Below are 20,424 nucleotides of genomic sequence, written 5' to 3'. Positions count from 1 at the left end.
GCAATGCAGAGATTTATGAGGAGAGCTCTCAGAGAGGGAAGGTATTTTTTTTTTATTTAAAAACGTATGTGCGTATTCACCCTTAGCATTATTTATAGGCATGCCTAAGCACGTGACTACTTTGGAGAATAAAAGTGACTTTTATGTTATTAAAATTCCCAGCATTATCACTATTATTCGTAAGAGTGAATGTTCTAGAGAGGGGATTTTTCAGAATGAGGCGCGCATTATCACTATTGCTGAGCAAAGTGATAACGCGCAACAAAGTGATAACTTTTTTCAATAAAAGTACTAACGTAGAAATATTGGAAGTTTACTTACCTGTGCGTAGTCACTTTTGCCAATAAAAGGGATTGTTCCAGCATAGATCCTCCAAACTGAACTCTCTGCGTAGCTTCTTTTCTGCAAAATAGTGACTCCTCTCATTAATCAAATACCTCTAAAACCTCAATTTAATTCAATTTTCACTCTCGAATTCATCAAATACACACTCTAAACATTGAATCTCAATTCAAGTATCCCAATTGTGCCTCAGAAATCAGATTCAACAGAATATTCACATACATTATGCAGAAACTTCCAGAAATTGGTAAAATCTGATTATGCAGAATCTTAAACTCTTAACTACACATTCACCTCATCAATTCTCAGTTTAAGCATCCAAATGCACCTCAAAAAATCAGATTCAGTAGTATTTTTGCAGAATTTTCGCAAAATATCAGAAATTTACAGAACATTAATATGCAGAATTCTAAAAATACTATAAAAGCTTAAACTGGGTTAGAAATGTGAGTTGCCTCTCACAAAGCGCTTCTTTAATGACTAGCTTGACATTAGTTGTTCCTCATTCAAGAGGAACCAATTTCAAGCATGATATGTTTCTTGCAAACTCTTCTCCATGATAGATCTTCAATCTTTGGCCATTGACCTTGAATTCCCTCCCTGTTTTCTGATCTTCTATAAGAATTGCTCCAAAGGGAGAGGTCTCCTTTATTAAAAATGGTCCAGACCATCTAGATTTCAATTTCCCTAGAAACAATTTTAATCTTGAATTGAATAGCAGCACTTGCTGGCCAGGTCTAAAATCTTTTTGCAGAATGAACTTATCATGGATTCTCTTAGTTCTTTCTTTGTACAACTTTGCATTCTCATAAGCTTGCTGTCTGAATTCCTCCAATTCATGCAGTTGCAGAATTCTCTTCCTTCCAGCACTTGACAGATCAAAGTTAAGCCATTTTGTAGTCCAATATGCTCTATGTTCCAGCTCTAGAGGTAGGTGACAGGCCTTTCCAAATACTAACTGATATGGAGACATACCAATTGGAGTTTTAAAAGCAGTTCTATATGCCCACAATGAATCATCCAACCTCTTTGACCAATCCTTCCTTGAGCTGTTCACTACTTTCTCTAGAATTTGCTTGATTTCTCTATTTGAAACCTCCACTTGTTTGTAGATGGTATGGAGTAGCAACCTTATGCTTCACACCATATTTCATTAATACAGCTTCAAGATACTTGTTGCAGAAGTGAGTACCTCCATCACTTATTAGCACTCTAGGCACACCAAATCTTGAAAAAATGTTCTTTCTTATAAAAGAAATCAATACCTTTGCATCATTTGATCTGGTGGGAATTGCTTCTACCCATTTAGACACATAATCCACTGCCACTAGAATGTATTCGTGTGAGAATGATGGGGGAAATGGTCCCATGAAATCAATCCTCCATACATCAAATAGTTCCACTTCTAAGATGTTGGTTAATGGCAGCTCATGTCTTCTTGAGATATTTCCAGTTCTTTGACATTTGTCACAGTTTTCCACATACCTCTTGGCATCTTTGAAGAGTGTAGGCCAAAAGAAACCTGCTTGCAAAACTTTTGCAGCAGTCCTTGAACTTGCATGGTGGCCTCCATATTCTGAATTGTGACAATGCCATAGTATCTCAGCTTGCTCACTTTGTGGAATGCACCTTCTAAGTAACCCATCTACTCCAATTTTGAACAGGTATGGGTCCTCCCACACATAGAATTTGTTGTTATGTAAGAACTTCTTCTTTTGCTGCCAGGTAAACCTCTTTGGAATGAATTGAGTGGCTTTAAAATTTGCAATGTCAGTAAACCAAGGCATGTTTTCCACTGCAAACAGCTTTTCATCTAGAAATTCTTCATTTATTTCCAATGATTCAGTGGTTGAACTCTCCAAAGGTAATCTGGATAGGTGGTCAGCAACACTATTTTCTTTCCCTTTCTTGTCTTCGATCTCTAGCTCAAATTCTTGGAGGAGTAGAATCCATCTTAATAATATGGGCTTTGCATCCTGTTTTGTCAAAAGATATTTAAGAGCAGCATGATCAGTGTATACAATCACTTTTGAACCCATTAAATATGATCTGAACTTATCAAAAGCATATACAATAGCTAAAAGTTCTTTTTCTGTTGTTGTGTAAATCACTTGTGCAGGATTTAATACTTTGCTTGAATAATAGATAGCATGTAATTTCCTATTTTTTTCTGTCCTAACACAGCATCCACTGCACTATCACTTGCATCACACATGAGTTCAAAAGGTAATTTCCAATCTGGTTTTGCAAGAATAGGTACAGAAATCAGTTTCTCTTTTAAAATAGAAAATGCATACAAACAATTATCATCAAATATGAAATCTGCATCCTTTATAAGTAAATTACTCAAGAGTTTAGCAATCTTGGAAAAATCTTTTATGAATCTTCTATAAAAACCAGCATGTCCTAAAAAACTTCTAACTCCCTTAACATTGATAGGTGGAGGCAATTTACTAATGACTTCTATCTTAGCTTGGTCCACCTCCATTCCTTTCTCTGAAATTTTGTGACCAAGGACAATGCCTTCTTGTACCATAAAATGGCACTTCTCCCAATTCAACACAAGGTTAGTGTCTTGACATATCTGCAAAACAGTGGATAATTAGCTAAACAATCATCAAAAGAATCACCAAAAACAGAGAAATCATCCATGAATACCTCTATGATGTTTTCTATCAAATCAGAAAAAATAGAAAGCATGCATCTTTGGAAAGTGGCAGGGGCATTACACAAACCAAATGACATTCTCCTATATGCAAAGACTCCAAATGGACATGTAAATGCAGTTTTCTCTTGATCTAAAGGATCCACAACTATTTGGTTATATCCTGAATACCCATCAAGAAAACAATAAAATGAATGTCCAGCAAGTCTTTCTAGCATTTGATCTGCAAATGGTAGTGGGAAATGGTCTTTTCTAGTTGCATCGTTTAATTTCCTATAGTCTATGCACATTCTCCATCCAGTCACAGTCCTAGTAGGGACAAGTTCATTCTTTTCATTAGGTACAACTGTCATACCACCTTTCTTTGAAACAACTTGGACTGGACTTACCCAATTGCTGTCAGAAATAGGGTATATTATTCCTGCATCTAACAGCTTCATGACCTCCTTTTTAACTACCTCTTTCATGGCTGGGTTTAACCTCCTTTGTGGCTGCACAATATGCTTACAATTCTCTTCAAATAAAATTCTGTGCTTACAAAATGAAGGATTTATACCTTTCAGATCTGCAATACTCCATCCAATTACAGATTTGTGTTCTCTCAAAATTCTCAGCAATTTTTCCTCTTGTTCTTCCTTAAGTTCATTATTGATGATGACTGGATTTTCATGTTTCTCATCCAGAAATGCATATCGCAGGTGGGAAGGAAGTTGTTTCAGCTCTAGCTTTTGCTTTTCCTCTTCTTTATCATCCTTTTCTAGCTTCTCCTTCACTGAATTTTCTGCAGATTTTTGAATTGGCAGAGCCTTTAAATGCTGCTGCACTTCCATGATGTATTCTTCATGCAGAAGTTCAGATTTGTTATTCCCTGCAGATATTATTTCGTCTAACACAGCAAGTTCATTAATTTCATTAATATGACGTTGTGTAATAAAAGCATCCAGTATATCTACCTTCATACATGTACTATCTTCAATTGGATATTTTAAAGCTTCAAACACATTAAACACTACCTTCTCATCTTGAACTCGAAGCATAAGTTCACCTTTCTGTACATCTATTAAGGCTCTTCCGGTTGCAAGAAATGGCCTTCCTAGTATCAAAGGAATGTTGGACTCCACTTCTATGTCCAGAATTACAAAATCTGCAGGAAAAATGAACTTATCAACTTTAACTAATAAATCTTCAACAACTCCATATGGATAAGTGTATGATCTATCAGCTAGTTGCAGTGTAATGTTGGTGGGCTTCACTTCCTCTATCCCAAGTTTCTGCAGAACAGCCAATGGCATCAGATTTATGCTTGCTCCCAAGTCACACAATGCTCTTCCCACAGTGCAGTTTCCTATTTCACAAGGAATGCTAAATGATCCAGGATCTTTCAGCTTTTGAGGAAGCTTTCTCTTGAGAATGGCACTGCACTCCTCTGTTAAAGGTACTGTTTTATCATGCTCTAGCTTCCTTTTTCTGGAAAGTAGTTCTTTCATAAACTTTGCATATGAAGGCATTTGCTCCAAAGCTTCTGCAAAAGGAATGTTAATTTGTAATTTCTTAAAGACATTCATAAACCTTTCAAATTGTTCCTCTTGTTTAGGATTTTGGACTCTTTGAGGATAGGGCAGCCTCTTGTATTTTTCTGGATCTATTGGCTTACAAGCTTCCTCAAAGAGTTGCTTTTTGGTTTTCCTCTCAGAATTCATAGGAACATCTACTTTTTCTTCTGAATGGTCTTTCTTCAATAGCTTAAAATTTCCTTGTTGCAGATCTTGTTCAATTTTTCTCTCTGCTACATCATTTACTTTCTTTTCTACTGGTTTAGGGGTTACAACTAAAGCTCCACTCCTTGTAGTTATGGCTTGACATTGCTCTTTAGGATTGATTACTGTATTGCTTGGAAATCTTCTTTCATCCCTGCTGGATAGTTATTCAGCTAATTGTCCGATTTGTGTTTCTAGTTTCTTCATGGAAGCTTCTTAGTTCTTGAAGCTTGTTTGAGTCACTTTCATGAATTGCAGCATAGTTTCTTCCATCTTAGTCAACCTCTCATTCATAGGCTTAGAAAATTTTTGATTTCCTTGAGGTTGAGTGGATGAATTTCTCTGAAAATAAGGCTGTTGTGTTGCTGGTCCTGCATTAGAAAAAGGCAAATTTGAGTTAGAATTCTTTGCAGCAGAATATTGATTATTCCAATTAGAATACTGCTGAGTTCTATTATTTGAAAATTGAAATCCAGGGGGATATGATGGCTATTGTCTCTGAAAATTATTCATATAATTCACATGCTCTTGTGGTTCACTTGTAGATGCCTCGCATGCACCATTTACATGGTTTCCTCCACAAAAATCACAACTTAGCTGACTGGTAGGCATACTCCCTGTTTGCAGATTGCTGATTTGTTGTGTTAAGGCAGCTAATTGTTCTGAAAACATTTGATTTTGTAGCTGATTCTGTGCAAGAAAAGTTTCCAGAACCTTAGCTTCATGACCAGAGTTTCTTTCTTGATTTCTTGAGTTTGAATTCTGATACATTGAAGATGCCATCATCTCAATAATTCTCTGAGCTTCTTCTAAGGACTTTGTATTTAATGAACCTCCAGCAGCAGCATCAACCATTGTTCTTGTTGCTGCATTCATCCCATTATAAAAAGTTTCCAATTGCATCCAATCTGGAATACAATGATGTGGACACCGTCTAAGTAATTCTTTGTATCTTTTCCAAGCTTCATACAATGATTCTCCTTCTTGTTGTACAAAGGATGTAATTTCTCCTCTCAACTTAGCAGCTTTGGATGGAGGGAAGTACTTAGTTAGAAACTTATTCACAAGTTTTGTCTAGGTTGTGATGCTTCCTTGTGGTTGAGCTTGTAACCAACATTTTGCTCTATCTCTCAAGGAAAAAGGAAATAGTCTTAATCTGATAGCTTCTTCACTAACTCCATTCATTCTTATGGTGTCACATAGCTGCAGAAAATTTGAAATATGTAAGTTAGGATCATCAGAATTTCCTCCAGAAAACTGATCCCGTTGGACTAAATGTAGTAGGGCAGGTTTAATCTCAAAATGGTTGGCTTGAATAGTTGGCCTAATTATAGAAGAGTTAAAACCTTGCATGTTAGGAATAGCATAGTCCCCTAATGTTCTAATTCTGTTCTGCTCTGCCATTTCTATTGCTAGATTTGGTTGTCTCAAAGGTGTAGGTGTTCTTTTCACTCTAGGATTACTCTGAAATTCTGGAGAATAGACAGCTTCTAATTCACTATCACTCCCTATGGCTTTTTCTGCTCTAGACTCTTTTCTCAATCTTCTCAAAGTTATGTCTATGTCAGGATCAAAGACCAGAATTGATTTATTCTTGTTTTTACCACGCATATACAAATTAGATTAAAACAAAATTAGACTACAATTGATATTCAGAAATGCACAACAGAAATCATGCAAAATCTATCAGTAAAAGCATATAGAAACTTAAATCTAGCAGTTGCAGAATTGTAAAATCATGTAAAAATATGCAGAATGGCAATTACAAATATGAAGAACAATGAAAACTGAAATTATGCAGATAAACAAGGATGTAAAAATTCTATACAGCAGACAGAAATATTATGCAGAATACTACATAAGGTGCAGTAAAATTATGCAGAAAGCAATTTGAAAGCAAAGCAACAAAATAAATGCTCAATCTAGTTACTTTTCTACTACTAATGATATTGAAATGCAAAATTCCCTGGCAACAGCGCCAAAAACTTGTTGTTCGCAATCTAACACTAGCAAGTGCACTAGGATTGCAGCAAGTAATGAGTAAATTTAAGATCCAAATATCGTCTCCACAGGGAATTTAGGTTTCAAATACCACTTCATAGAATTATAACCATTTAAGCTTTTTCGAAATTGGAAGGAGAGTAGTAACATGTAATAACAGCAAACTAGAACAATTAAAAGTAAAATGAACTTGCAGAAAATAGAACAACGAACAAACAATTATGTGATAACAGAGGAAGAAACCATAGCTAGGAAATTGTTTCACCAAAACTCCAATGTTTAATCAATAAAGTTCTGAATTAACAAGCATTTGGAAAGAAAGACAATCAGTTTCACGTTCTATTGTTCAGAGGTTAATTCCTTAACTCAGTGAACCTAACATTCAATTAAAACATTCTAATTCCTTAGATCTGATTTAATTCAACATTCCTTTAAGTATAAGAAACCAAAAGATTGCAAGATCAAAGTTCCTTATCCCTAAGAAAACTATAATCTTGGTGATTGGTTCAGATCTGAAGAACAAATTCAATTTCCATTGACAAGAGTTCCTCTGAAATTAGTTAATCAAATTTCCATTCAATTCCTACGTAAAGTGCAGAATCAATCACTCAATCTATTCCAAAGCTTGAAATCCATATCCAAAATCAATTCAACATATTCGTTTCAGATTTACAATCCCTAGCTATGAACAAATTACACAGCCATGGCAGCGGAGAAAAGGAAAGAAAGAGAAGAAGAGAAGAAGAAAATCAAAATCGCCATGAAAGCTTGCTCCACTCCAATTCCTCTTCGTGAAGCTCCGAGATTCGAATCCCCACTCCTCTCTATCACTTTCTCTAACAAGAATCTAACTAAAAAAAAACTGAAAATGAACAGAATCCCTTTTTCGGATCGTTTCTGGTATTTATAGAATTTCTCAGATTTTTACGTCATCACTTTTATGAGAAATAGTAATTACGCAGAGAGTTTTTGGTTGCGCGTTAACACTTTTCCCAGAAATAGTGGCTACGCGCAACTTCCTGATATTGAGAGCTCTCTGGAACTATCACTCTTGATGATAAAAGTGACAACGCAGAGCCAAAGTAGTTGCGCGTTATCACTATTGCTGATAAAAGTGACTACACGCAACTCGCCAAGTTGAAGACTCTCTGGAACGATCACTTTTGATGACAATAGTGGTTACGCAGAGCTTTCCTGATATTTTGCCTCTCTGGAACTATCACTTTTAATGATAAAAGTGGTAACGCCCAGGATTCACTTCTTCTTTGAGTTCTGAAGTGATCACTTTCACTGACAATAGTGATCACGCCCAGTCTGCAATTTCTTATTCTTGTGTTTTTGGAGTCCAGACTTGCTTCTTTCCTCTTCCTTGTCATCAAACCTCCATGGATATGATCCTTGCTCAATTTATTCCTTCAAAAACAAGATTAAAAACTTAATTCCTAAGCAAAAATTTCACAATTGCTAAAATAACTACAAATTTAAACAAAACTTCAATTCCTTCTCTTTTTCTGAGTTTTTCTGCTTTTTTTATATATTTTTCTTATCAAATGTGTTAGAATTATGCTAAAATATCAGTCAAAATATAGATTCATCACTTTCCTGATGCAAGGTTGTGCTTCTTGATATATGGCTCTACTTCCTGATATATGGCCCTACTCTTTAATACATGGCCTGCTCAAATTAGATTCAAAACCTAACATTTCTAGCTTCCAAAACCTTGGAGTTTTCAATTATTGAATTCTAAACAATTATTCAACATCAAAAATATGCCAATCTATCATATAAAATACCTAGGGTTCATGTAATTTGGAGAAAACTTTAATGGAGAACCAATCTTTTGCGGAGAATCAACGAAATTCACAACTTCGCTTTGATACTAACTGTTAGAATTTTAATCCATTATATAATTTCTATTTTATATGACTATTATGAAATTACTATTTTCCCATTTAAACTTGAATTACGTAGTTCTCACAACACAATACATGGTTATCACACAATCAAGAATTTAGAGAGCACTAACTTGTATTCATTGTTCCTTGATGTTACCTCTCTCTTGTAATGTTGTTGAGCCCTTTGTATTTTTTTCAACTCTTCTTTCTTCTTTTAGCTCCTCTCATATGGTTGAGAAAAAGTTCCTTACTTGCAATTACCGTAAGACCATGAAAGTGAGGGTCTAAAAATGAAAGCCGTAACTTTTCTTTTGGTAACTACTATTTTCTTTTCTGAAGAGAGAGAAATGTTTCCTTATAATTGTATTTACAATTATACCTTCAATAACTCTATATTTTATATTTAATAACCATCACATTAAATCATTAATTAGAGTCATGTTATAAGTTAAATAAGCCACTATAATAAGATTATTAAAAAAATCTAACACTCTTAATCAATAATTAAAATTTATTAAAAAAAATGTATAAATTGGAACATATTTGTTTATATTTTAAAAAAATTAAATAAAAATATATTTATTTTTTTATTTAAAAAAATCTTTATAAAAATGCGATCATACATGTTCTTACTCTCCATATAATAATTTTTCTTAATTTAATTATTAATAAAATTAGTATTTTTATTTTAAAATAAATTTAATTTCATTCTTGAACTTTATTTTAATTTATTATTTTGATTCTCTAACTTTTCAAAATATTTTAAATAAATTATTTTTTATTATCAATGTTAACTTTACTAATATGTTTATGCTATATGTCGTTTATTATTTCTTTCTCAAATTTAGACATTGTTTACCATTTTTTTTCTTAAAATTTCTAATTTTACTTTCTTCCCTGAGTCTGTGCACAATGAGAAAAAATTTAGACAATTAAAAAAATTTTACAACTAATTGTTATTGAGATTTTAAAAAAAAGTAAAAATTAAAATTAAAAATATTTTTAATTTAGATTTATTTATTTGTGAGTTTAGTTGGAAGAAAATTTGAGATGTTTTAAGAAATTAGTAAATGAGATTTTTAAAATTTTGTTTTGTTTGTTTGAGATAAAGGATAAGATTTTATTGTTTAAAGTTTGACTTTGGTGATTAGTAAAGGAGATATAAAACTGAGATATTTTACTTCTTTATTTTTATGTATAAGAGAAAGTGAACATCCTTCTTAAAAATGTTTTGACTATACAAATTTAATATAAGCAAGAAGCCATGTGCTTGTTGTATCAAGTAGAAAGTTTGAGAAAAAAGAAATAATAAATAGTGCATAAACTTTAAGAAGAAGTTGATGAATATTGTAAAATAGTACATATAGTAAAAAACAAATTACTAAAGTTAACTAGTTAATAGAAAATAACTTATTTAAATTTTTTTGAAAATTTAGAAGATTAAAATAAATAAAAATAAAATTAAAAGATGAAATCAAAATTGACTTTTAAATTATAGAATAAAAATACTAATTTTATCTTAATTATTCTTTCTCACACTTTTATAACTTTTTAAAAATTTTAACTAATAATTATCAATGTGTTAAAAAGTATATTTCTCACGCTTCAAAAAAAATTTGAAGTCACAAATCAATAGCTTCTTTACTTGAAAATTTTCAAAACATCCGCAGCACAGCACATTGTTAATTATTTGTCAAAAATTAGAGCTTTAATAACAATCAGGACGTGATCTGGTCCATTTGAAATGACCTATTGAAGGTCGATATATTTTCGAGTATAGCCAATTTAATTATAGGTTAAAATTTTATTAGTCTAATGTAGTCTTTAAAAGTTATAAGTCAAATAAGTTGACTCATGACCCACTTAAAAAGAACAATTTTAAGCCTTGAATTATAATTTATTAAAAAATTCTCTTAATTTTCAAAATTAAGTTCAAGTTTGTAATCCAAATTTTGTTAAGTACTACCTCAAAATAGAAGGTCTAGTAAAAATAAACAAGGTCAACAAGAGATGAAGAAAAAAAAAACAATAATAAATTAAACCATTATAAACAAAATGTCCTAAAATCATTGGACGCCAGCCTGCACTGTGTTTTTGGTCTTGGATACAAACACGAGAAAACGCTGAGGGCCAACACCTGGAGAGTGGACTGGGTTAGCTAAAATTTGAATCCAACTGGATTGGGTCAAAATTAAAGCAAACAAAATTATTTTAAAATTAATTCAAATTTCACAGAAGACTAAATGGGCCATATCCGTTTTTAAAGCCCTACAAGAGATTCTGACCAAAAACAGAAAAAGAACTCACGAAAGAAGTGTGGGCATCTCTAGCCAATATATTATTTTTGTTGTGGGATTTGAGTATTTAACATTACATAAGTCTCGGAAAAAAGAAGGAAAATACATACTTAGGTTATTCTGTTTTTAAGAATAATGATTCAAAATTATAGTAACAATGGTAGATTGTCACACTAAAAATTAATGAAATTATTGACGTAGACTATGTGAGAATGAACAAGTCAAGAGTAGAGAACCCAACGATGAAAAAGATTTAGTACGGAGTTTATAAGCTATTTGGGAAAAATAAGAGTAACTGAAATTTGCTATGGAAGGTAGTTTTTGTTAAATGAAAATGATCAACTTTGTCCTGTGACCTATACTAAATCATGTAATTGTTGTCGTGTTTGTTTAAAGCTAAGACTTCTCAGGTTTTCGAGGTTGGTTTTTCTGTATTAATCTAATATTTTATAAATGTCACTTGTATATTTTATCAATAAGCAAAATTTTAAAGTTTATGATCCAAAATTTTTAACTTATTTTTAATTTTTTAATTTTATTATTTTTCTTAATAAATAATTATTTTAAATACAAAAATATATATTACACTTATTATGATAGATTTTTTCCAACAAACAAATATATTTAAGAGTAATCTAGAATTGAATTTTATATCATCTTAAAATGTTATTATTAGTATTTTTTTTAAATCATAAGTTGCACGAAAATAGAAAATTTTGTTCACAATTTTAGTTTTGCATTAGACCATTTTAATCTTGATTAAGGACATGATTTGTCTCTCAGCCCATGGAATCTTGCAGTGCCTTGAAAACGTCAACGATTCGTCTTATTTATACTGTCAATGTTGATAACCATTTTTGGTAATTTCTAATATTAAATTTATTACTGTAATCATTCATTGTGTCAACAAATTGATCATTTAGTTATTACTTTCATCCATTTGTTATCTTAAAAATTATAAAGCAATATTTATAAAGGAATTAGTAGGTAATGGGTCTCTACTGGCATTTGGAAATGATGTTCTTAATGTGTTTAATTGAGTCCTTTGCATCACACCATTTAAACTTATTTTAGGTGGAATGATTTGATTTTTAGGAGACACTATTATTAGAGTAGAATTAGGTATTAGTTCATAAAATTGGTGGGACAAAACTTAGAGGCAAATCCTAAGAAAGATCTTGTGCATGTCTCTAATTAGACCCAACATCAGGATTAGGCAAAGTAGTCATCAATTGGCCAATTACCAGTGACGAAAGATTTGATACCGTCTCTCTTGGCATTATATTAATGGCAACAATGTTTATATTGCTATTGTTATTTTTTGGACTTGAATTATGACCTTCCTTTGAGTTCCTTGAATTTTCAATATTATTATTTATATTTATGTTGTTATTAGCCATGAACACATGACGTTCACTTTGAACATATTTTAAAATGACACATTAAACTCAAAATTGTCGTATTGGGTGTGTCAATTTATTTATAGTGACTATTTTTAATAAACAAATAAATTCAAGAATAATGTGAGATTAAATTTTAGATCTTTCTAATGAGTTTTTATTAGTGTGTTTTTTTTAATAAAATTAACGAAAATGAATAAATAACATTTGAAAGAGAAAAAAAATAATAGTTGTATAAAAAAATATTAGATCAAATAAAGAAATACTAAGAAATTATTACAATAAAATAAATTTCAATAACAAAAGTAAAACTTCAATTAAGACAATGTATTTGTTAATCCTTTTTTTATCAAAATTTAATTTGTAATTAGAATGTTTAAGTGTCTAACATATGTAAAGAATCTCTTATCCTACCACTTAAATACTTATTTATAGAAAAAAAAAATACTAAAATAATTGTCTAAGGACACATATTTAACCCTTATTATTTATTTTATATTTTTTTTATCACGTGTTTCAATATACAACTACTATAACTACTTTTAACGTATCATGTTTGATTAATATTTATATATTGAGTGCATTCTTTTTAAAAACAAAATTTATCTTCTTTGAAGCATTTGTAATTAGGTACTTCACCATCATAAATAACTTAAACCAATTATTTGACAAAAAATAAAAATAAAAATCTTTGACCAACTTTTGACCACAATAGTTGATAATAGGAATGCATTTTGAAAAAATTTCAAAAAAACTTCTTTACAAACTTGATAATTTATTTTAAATATCTTGCAACTTTTGTCTTCTGAGCTATCCACATCAATTTGTATGATTATCTTCATTTTTACTTAAAATTTTATGTTTCCTTGTCAAAATATTAATCTTTTTTATTTAAAAATTTATATTTCCTTGATCATAATTTTTACAAGAAACTTATCATTATGTTACTTTCGGTTAAAATCTTACTATGACATGTTATACAAAATCATGTAAAAATATGTACTTAACTATAAATCAAAACCACAAATCTATTAATTTAGTTTATGTCTTTTGAAGAAGAAATAATAAACTCTGACATTTAATAGGTTATTTTTTAATAAAAATATTAACCCAAATAAACTTTAATGACCTTATTTTAAACAAAATAAAGAATTTATAACTTTAAAATTTTTTATTTTTTCTAAACACAGTTATATATATATAATAAAATTTTAACCTTTAACGGTAATTTTTCATACAATTTTAACAACATAAATATAAAATTTATTCTATGTAACGTTATCATAATAATTAATCATTGAAATAATGTAATTATTTAAAATATTACTAATTGAAACAAGCACTAAAAGTATTTATTAATGAGGATTGAGGATGGTATGCATCTTTAAAACAGAGTTAAAGGAGAAGGGTAGTTTGGTAATTTGGAAGAGGTATTGGAGCAGGAGGATAGAGTGTAGAGTACAAGAGAGGAGAGGGGTGTTTAGAATACAATCTGTCTCTATTCTCTGTTCTCTAGAATCTCTACTCTATCCTGTGGGTGTGGACATGGCTCTCTCTTTCGGCCTCGTCTCTTCCATTCTCGCAGCAGAAACGGCCTCCACTCACACGCTGGCTTTCAGGCCACAAGCGCCTCCTTCAAGGTTGCGCATGGTGCGAGCTGTCACCTCTGCCACCGTCTCTCAGTCTCAACCATCCACCACCAAAATCAGGGGAATCATGAAACCCCGCAAAGTCTCCCCGGAGATGCAAGCCCTCGTCGGCGTTCCTGAGATTTCCCGAACCCAAGCACTCAAACTCATTTGGGCATACATTAAGGACAACAATCTTCAGGTTCAAAGTTGCCGCCTTTTTTAACCCTTCTCTTTTTTCCTCCCCTCCGCTAAAACCCTAGTCTCAGTGTCACGCCAAATACCCAATAATGTTTTGTTTTGTTTTCCTCTTTCCAAAACCTTATCTCTTTCTCTGTTTAGCGCAATGCTTTTCTATTTTTACTTTTACTACATTATGGACTTGTGATTTTTTTCTTCTGATTTTGTTTTTTCAGTTGACTTTCGTTGTATATGTCTGCTCTGTTTTCCTTCGTTCATTTATGTTTTCTTTATTATTAACGAAAATATAATGTTTTATTAGGGTTGCTGTCTTTCATTTTCTCTGTTTCTTGTATTTTGAACATGGCTTTGTTTCTGGTGTTCCTGAATTTCTTAATCTCTGTTCCTTAATTAGGAAGTTGCATGGGCCATTGTTGTTCCTAGCCTATCTATCATTTGTGTAACTAATGCCATTTTCCATGCAGTTCCTATCTGCCATTGGCATATCTTCTATCTAGGATCTTATGTCGTAAGTTGGCTTCTTGCAATAGAATGCTTTATGTGTGTTTTGGCGTGCATTATTTTTTCTTATTGAGGAAATATAGCTTAAGTTTGCTAATCATGGTCAATTGATAATTGTATATTGCTCCTTTGCTTGTATATTATTCTTTTTCAAAAAGGAGATTTTAAGATGTGAAGAGGAGCGGAGTATGAGTATTGATACTCACTCTGGATTGAAGTTTCCTAAATCCTATAGAAGCAATATGCCACTGGGCTACAAGCAAAGACCATTGACAGCATTTTATTTGTTATAATACGAACCTACATGCCGGTGCAAATTAGATGCGTCTCTCTGACCTTTTACAAAAAAATTTGGAAACATGCTTTTGAAGTTATCTCCCATCATTATGTTTAACCTTATTTATACTTATTATAGAAAGACACATTAATAGTTAATCCGTCTTGTTCTTGACACGAGATATTAACTTATCAGCTATTCCATTTATAGTAGCTCGGTCTATACTATTCTGAATTTGGTGAATATGCAATTCTGTTAAGCTGATTTATCACGGTAGATGTGGAGGAATTCTATTCCTGCTAATTATTTGCTATTTTTGACTTGAAAACATTTGCTAGCTAGTACGAATGCTGTGTGAATCACTTAAATATTTCCCTATCATCCATAAATTTGGATGTTTTATTGGGTGAATTTTTGCCGTGTTATTTTGATATAATTGATTAATCTGTCGATATCTTGCTTTTACAAATAGATTCTTCAGCAACTTATGTAACCTTGGATTGGTTTTAACTGAATTGTTGCTTCTAATTCTGACAGGACCCTGAAAACAAGAGGGTTATAAAATGTGATGAGACGCTGAAGAAGGTGTTTGCAGGGAGAGATCAAGTTGGTATGCTTGAGATTGCTGGTTTGATTAGTCCTCACTTCCTTAAATGATAGCTAGTGCTACTAGGTCCGAAGTTTACAAGTGAAAATTGAGATTTTGTATGAAGGTCCTGCTTTGCTGTGTTGGACAATTATATTTTGGAATATTATGTCATAGCCTTTAGTTTTTTTTAGTACTTTGAAATTTGAATACGGAACGAGCATTGTTGAAGAGTTCGTTTTGAGTGATGTAGTCTCTTCAACAAGCGTTAGTATCTAGTAGATTTTTATTGGACATCTTAAATATTATGGTACTATGTTCTCCTTATAATTATTTTGTTGTCCCTGTGTGAATCCACCCCCACCCTGCGACATCCTCTGTAGAACTTTTTACAGTTTGTCGTGATTCCATAGCAGAGGATGGTTTGGAGATTTTTCAGATGATTATATTATTAAAAGCTGAGGTGGGCTTGGCAGAAGGCCACGCGGAGGGGAGGAGGAAGGGAATGGAAAGGGGGCCAGTGTGAATTGCAAGGTTTAAACTCGTGCACTTTAGTTGTGCTAATCAAAATAAATATCATACTCGAGGATCAAACCTATCATATAAAATCTCTTTTTGAGAATTTGATTATTGCATCCAATGGCCTTGTGTGATTCATGAAGATAACTTTATCCAGTGGAACAAGGTCAATTATGCAGTTTAAGAGTTAGACATTGGTAAATAGATTCTGTATTATTCATTCAATTCCTCCACTTTATACTCTGATGTTCGTATGATAAAGTAGAAACGCGTTATTTGGTTAAAAGTATTTTTTTTTTCCGGATGAAAGTTTTTATTGCGAGAATGATGATTTAAAAATACAAACTTGGAACGTTGAATGAGATGAGGATGTATGGGGTGGGCCTGTATTAGTAGTAAATTGGATGAAGAGTGAAAGGCTTGTGTAGTCTATGGTCTTCTTATGATAAAAAATATATAGTTCTGCGGTGTAAAGTATGGTATTTCTTTTTAGTCATCAATTAATTCACTTATTAAGCTAAACATCTGGGTTCTGCAGTAATGTTTCTTGGGCTGGTCGGTGTTGAGGCCTCCTTTATATTTCAAGCCTTATTTTTTTTTGTTTTTGAAAAAGTGATCGTAAACACGTGGCAAACTTTATAACTATTAAATTTAAATAGAACGGTACAAATTTACGAAAAATGAATAACCTATTACTCAGAAGTAGCATTGCAGGAGTGACTCGGTGGAGAATAACGTCTTCAACTTGTAGAAAGAAAAATCTAAATGAATAACGTCTTCCATTCATGCGGTTGGGCTGTTACAAATATCTGTCTTCACTCCTGTGAAGTCTGTGGCTGCCTCTCACTCTCTCACACTCGCACAAAGAGAAGAGAAGATGGAGATAGTGGAAAAGGTGGCTCTTCCTCTGCTCCTACCAAACTCACCCCCTTCAAGACCCAACATTCCAACCACTCTTATCCATGACCTCACTTCAACTTCCTCTCCCCACCCACGACGGCGCATATCCCTCGGCAAATCCTCCGATCCCAACCGCGGCAAGCCATGGTCTTCTCCTCACCTTTCCCCGCAAGGTCACCAAATTCTTCATTTCTTAACTCATTCCCATTCCGATTCCATTAACATCGATCATATTCTGCGTCCCCTTTGCGACCACCCACACCCTGCTTATCTGTCTTCCGATATTTTGGGCATAATCAAGGCTTTAGGGTTTAACAACAAAGGTGACCTTGCCTTGGCCGTCTTCCGTTGGGTTCGTAGAAGAGATGATTGCGTTCCCCTTTTGAGCGGTTCTGCAATACCCGTCATCATCAAAATTATGGGCAAAGCGGGTCGGGTCTCGTCTTTGCCCTCCTTGCTTCTCGCCCTTCAAAACGATGGCTTTCAGATTGATGTCTATGCCTACACTTCCTTCATAAATGCTTATGCCAGTAATGGCAGGTACAGGGACTCCGTCAATCTCTTCAACAAAATGCAGCAAGATGGTTGCGCCCCCACTCTCATTACTTACAATGTCATTTTGAATGTTTATGGCAAAATGGGCATGCCTTGGTCTAAAGTCACAGCTCTTGTTGATGCTATGAAATCACGTGGGGTTGCCCCTGATTTGTACACTTACAACACCCTTATAAGTTGCTGTCGTCGAGGTGCCCTTTATGTAGAAGCTGTCAATCTGTTTCAACAGATGAAGTTGGCTGGGTTTACACCTGACAAGGTTACCTATAATGCCTTGTTGGATGTTTTTGGCAAGTCAAGACGGCCCCAAGAGGCTATGCGGGTTCTCAAAGAGATGGAGACAAATGGCTTTTCTCCTACTAATGTTACTTACAATTCATTGATATCGGCTTATGTTAGAGGTGGTTTGTTGGAGGAAGCCTTGGAGCTTAAAACACAAATGGTGGAGAAAGGGATTCAGCCGGACGTGTTTACCTACACTACCCTTCTGTCTGGATTTGAGAAGGCCGGGAAAGATGAGCTTGCCATTAAAATTTTTGAAGAAATGAGAGCGGCAGGATGCAAGCCTAATATTTGCACCTTCAATGCTCTTATTAAGATGCATGGTAACCGAGGAAAGTTTGCAAATATGATGCAAGTTTTTGAGGAGATCAAGGTGTGCAACTGTTCTCCTGATATTGTTACTTGGAACACCCTTTTGGCTGTGTTCGGCCAAAATGGAATGGACTCCGAAGTGTCTGGAATATTTAAAGAAATGAAGAGAGCAGGTTTTGTGCCAGAGAGGGACACCTTCAACACTCTAATAAGTGCATACAGCAGGTGTGGTTCCTTCGATCAGGCTATGGCTGTTTATAAGAGCGTGCTGGAAGCTGGAGTGGCCCCCGATCTTTCTACCTATAATGCTGTTTTGGCAGCGTTGGCTCGTGGAGGGCTTTGGGAACAAGCTGAGAAGGTCCTTGCTGAAATGAAGGATGGTCAGTGTAAACCTAATGAGCTAACATATGCTTCTTTGCTTCATGCTTATGCCAATGGTAAAGAGATTGAAAGGATGAATGCTTTTGCTGAGGAAATATATTCTGGCTCTATTGAAACACATGCTGTTCTTTTGAAGACCCTTGTTCTAGTAAATAGCAAGAATGATCTCCTAATCGAAACGGAACGCGCCTTTCTGGAATTAAGGAGAAGAGGAATTTCTCCTGACATTACCACGTTGAATTCAATGCTTTCAATATATGGGAGGAAGCAGATGGTGGCCAAGTCCAATGAGATCTTGAACTTCATGTATGAAAATGGATTTACTCCAAGTTTGACAACTTATAATAGCCTAATGTATATGTACAGCCGTTCTGAAAACTTTCAGAAGTCTGAAGAAATCTTGAGGGATGTTCTGGAGAGAGGTATGAAACCTGATAGAATTTCATACAATACTGTTATTTATGCATATTGCAGAAATGGTAGAATGAAGGAGGCTTCACGGATATTTTCTGAAATGAAAGATGCCGCACTTGTTCCTGATGTTGTAACTTACAACACATTTATCGCAACTTATGCTTCTGACTCAATGTTTGTTGAGGCTATTGATGTAGTTCGATACATGATCAAGCAGGGATGCAAGCCAGACCAGAATACTTATAACTCCATCGTTGATTGGTACTGTAAGCTCAACCAGCAAGATGAGGCAAACAGGTTTGTTAAAAACCTTAGTAATCTTGACCCACATGTTTCCAAGGAGGAAGATCGCCGGTTACTAGAGAGAATAGCACAGATGTGGCCATAATTTGTTTCATGACTCTTTGGATGCATTACTGGAATTTGGAATATTTCTCGGCCTCTAGTTCATTGATGCCCTTAGTCTCCTTCCTTCCTGGTTGCCATTTTATATAAATATTTGGGGTATGGAGGTTGGCGTTCACCCCTTGTAGTTATAAATCAATGTATTTTTCAGTGGGGTTTATTTGCAGAATAAGGCAGCAATGTGTGTCTCCTCATTGATGCTTGCTGGTGCGGTTGTACAGAAACATTGGGAAATAAAAGAATAGAAAGTGAAGGGACTGGTTGGCTTTGAATAAAATACCATGTGGAATAAACTAAGTAGCAGTGCTGTCTGGAAAGAAAAAAAAATAAAAAGTGCAGGGAAGCCTTTTGATATAGTTTCACTCTGTAATAGAATTTACTGTTTGATTTCCAATTTAGTCTATTTGTAACAAAATATGTAAGTTTTTATGTTTTTGTTTGTATTAAAGATTATTCCTGCTGGTGGGAGTGCTGTTTGTATGAAGGGCAAAGCTTACCGTTTAAAACATGAATGACATGTAGTATTAAGCTCTGGGTTTGTGGCTAGTAGTCATGTTTTACTCCCTTGGAATTCGGAGAATTTCTCACTAAAACATTGTCTTTTTCACAACCCCTAAATTTGGAGAGAAATAAATATGATTATATGATATTAATTATTTGGATAAACTTCTATTTTAGTCATTAAAATATTTAAGGGACTAAAGTTAGTTTCTAAAATTTTAAATTTGGATAAGCCTCCATTTTAGAGGGTAATTTGCCTAATTAGGATAATGTTTTAAATTTTTTTTAAATTAGGGTATTTGTAAAATATTACCATCACGTAATATTACTATAATACAAGTAAATGTTGATATTTTAAATTTTTTTAATATAAGAATTATTCTAATATATACTGACACTTTTCTACAACTAAAACGTGACAGTATCATTTAAGTTAGTGTCGGCACTTTTAATTTTTTTTAATATAAGAATTGTTTCAATATAAAATTATAAATTAGCACTCATTTTTTTAAAGTTAAAGTATCATTCACATAAAGATTGACACTGTAGGAAAGTATATGTGTTAATAGTATAGTCCAATCTGGTGATGACACTAATAGGAAGTT

General features: G+C 33.3%; 2 protein-coding genes and 1 non-coding gene across 3 annotated transcripts; all 3 read left to right on the top strand.

Moving 5' to 3' along the window:
- Nucleotides 1-5,677: 5,677 nt before the first annotated feature.
- Nucleotides 5,678-5,784, top strand: LOC113870499. The gene has a single exon (XR_003505523.1). It is a non-coding gene; the product is annotated as a small nucleolar RNA R71 (small nucleolar RNA).
- Nucleotides 5,785-13,824: 8,040 nt separating this feature from the next.
- On the top strand, nucleotides 13,825-15,906 carry LOC113869270 (upstream activation factor subunit UAF30). The gene is made up of 2 exons (XM_027505513.1): nucleotides 13,825-14,187; nucleotides 15,502-15,906. Exons 1-2 carry the CDS (start codon nucleotides 13,903-13,905, stop codon nucleotides 15,619-15,621), a joined length of 405 nt encoding a protein of 134 aa, XP_027361314.1. The 5' UTR covers nucleotides 13,825-13,902; the 3' UTR covers nucleotides 15,622-15,906.
- An 845-nt stretch (nucleotides 15,907-16,751) lies between these two features.
- Nucleotides 16,752-19,970, top strand: LOC113868510 (pentatricopeptide repeat-containing protein At5g02860-like). Its single transcript, XM_027504155.1, has one exon. It carries the CDS (start codon nucleotides 16,947-16,949, stop codon nucleotides 19,299-19,301), a length of 2,355 nt encoding a protein of 784 aa, XP_027359956.1. The 5' UTR covers nucleotides 16,752-16,946; the 3' UTR covers nucleotides 19,302-19,970.
- Nucleotides 19,971-20,424: the final 454 nt, after the last annotated feature.

The sequence above is a fragment of the Abrus precatorius genome, unplaced genomic scaffold (genome assembly GCF_003935025.1).
Source record: "Abrus precatorius isolate BTA unplaced genomic scaffold, Abrus_2018 Scaffold6, whole genome shotgun sequence".
Classification (NCBI taxonomy): domain Eukaryota; kingdom Viridiplantae; phylum Streptophyta; class Magnoliopsida; order Fabales; family Fabaceae; genus Abrus; species Abrus precatorius.
Note: the sequence above shows the minus strand (reverse complement) of the source record. Positions and strands in the feature narration are given on the sequence as shown.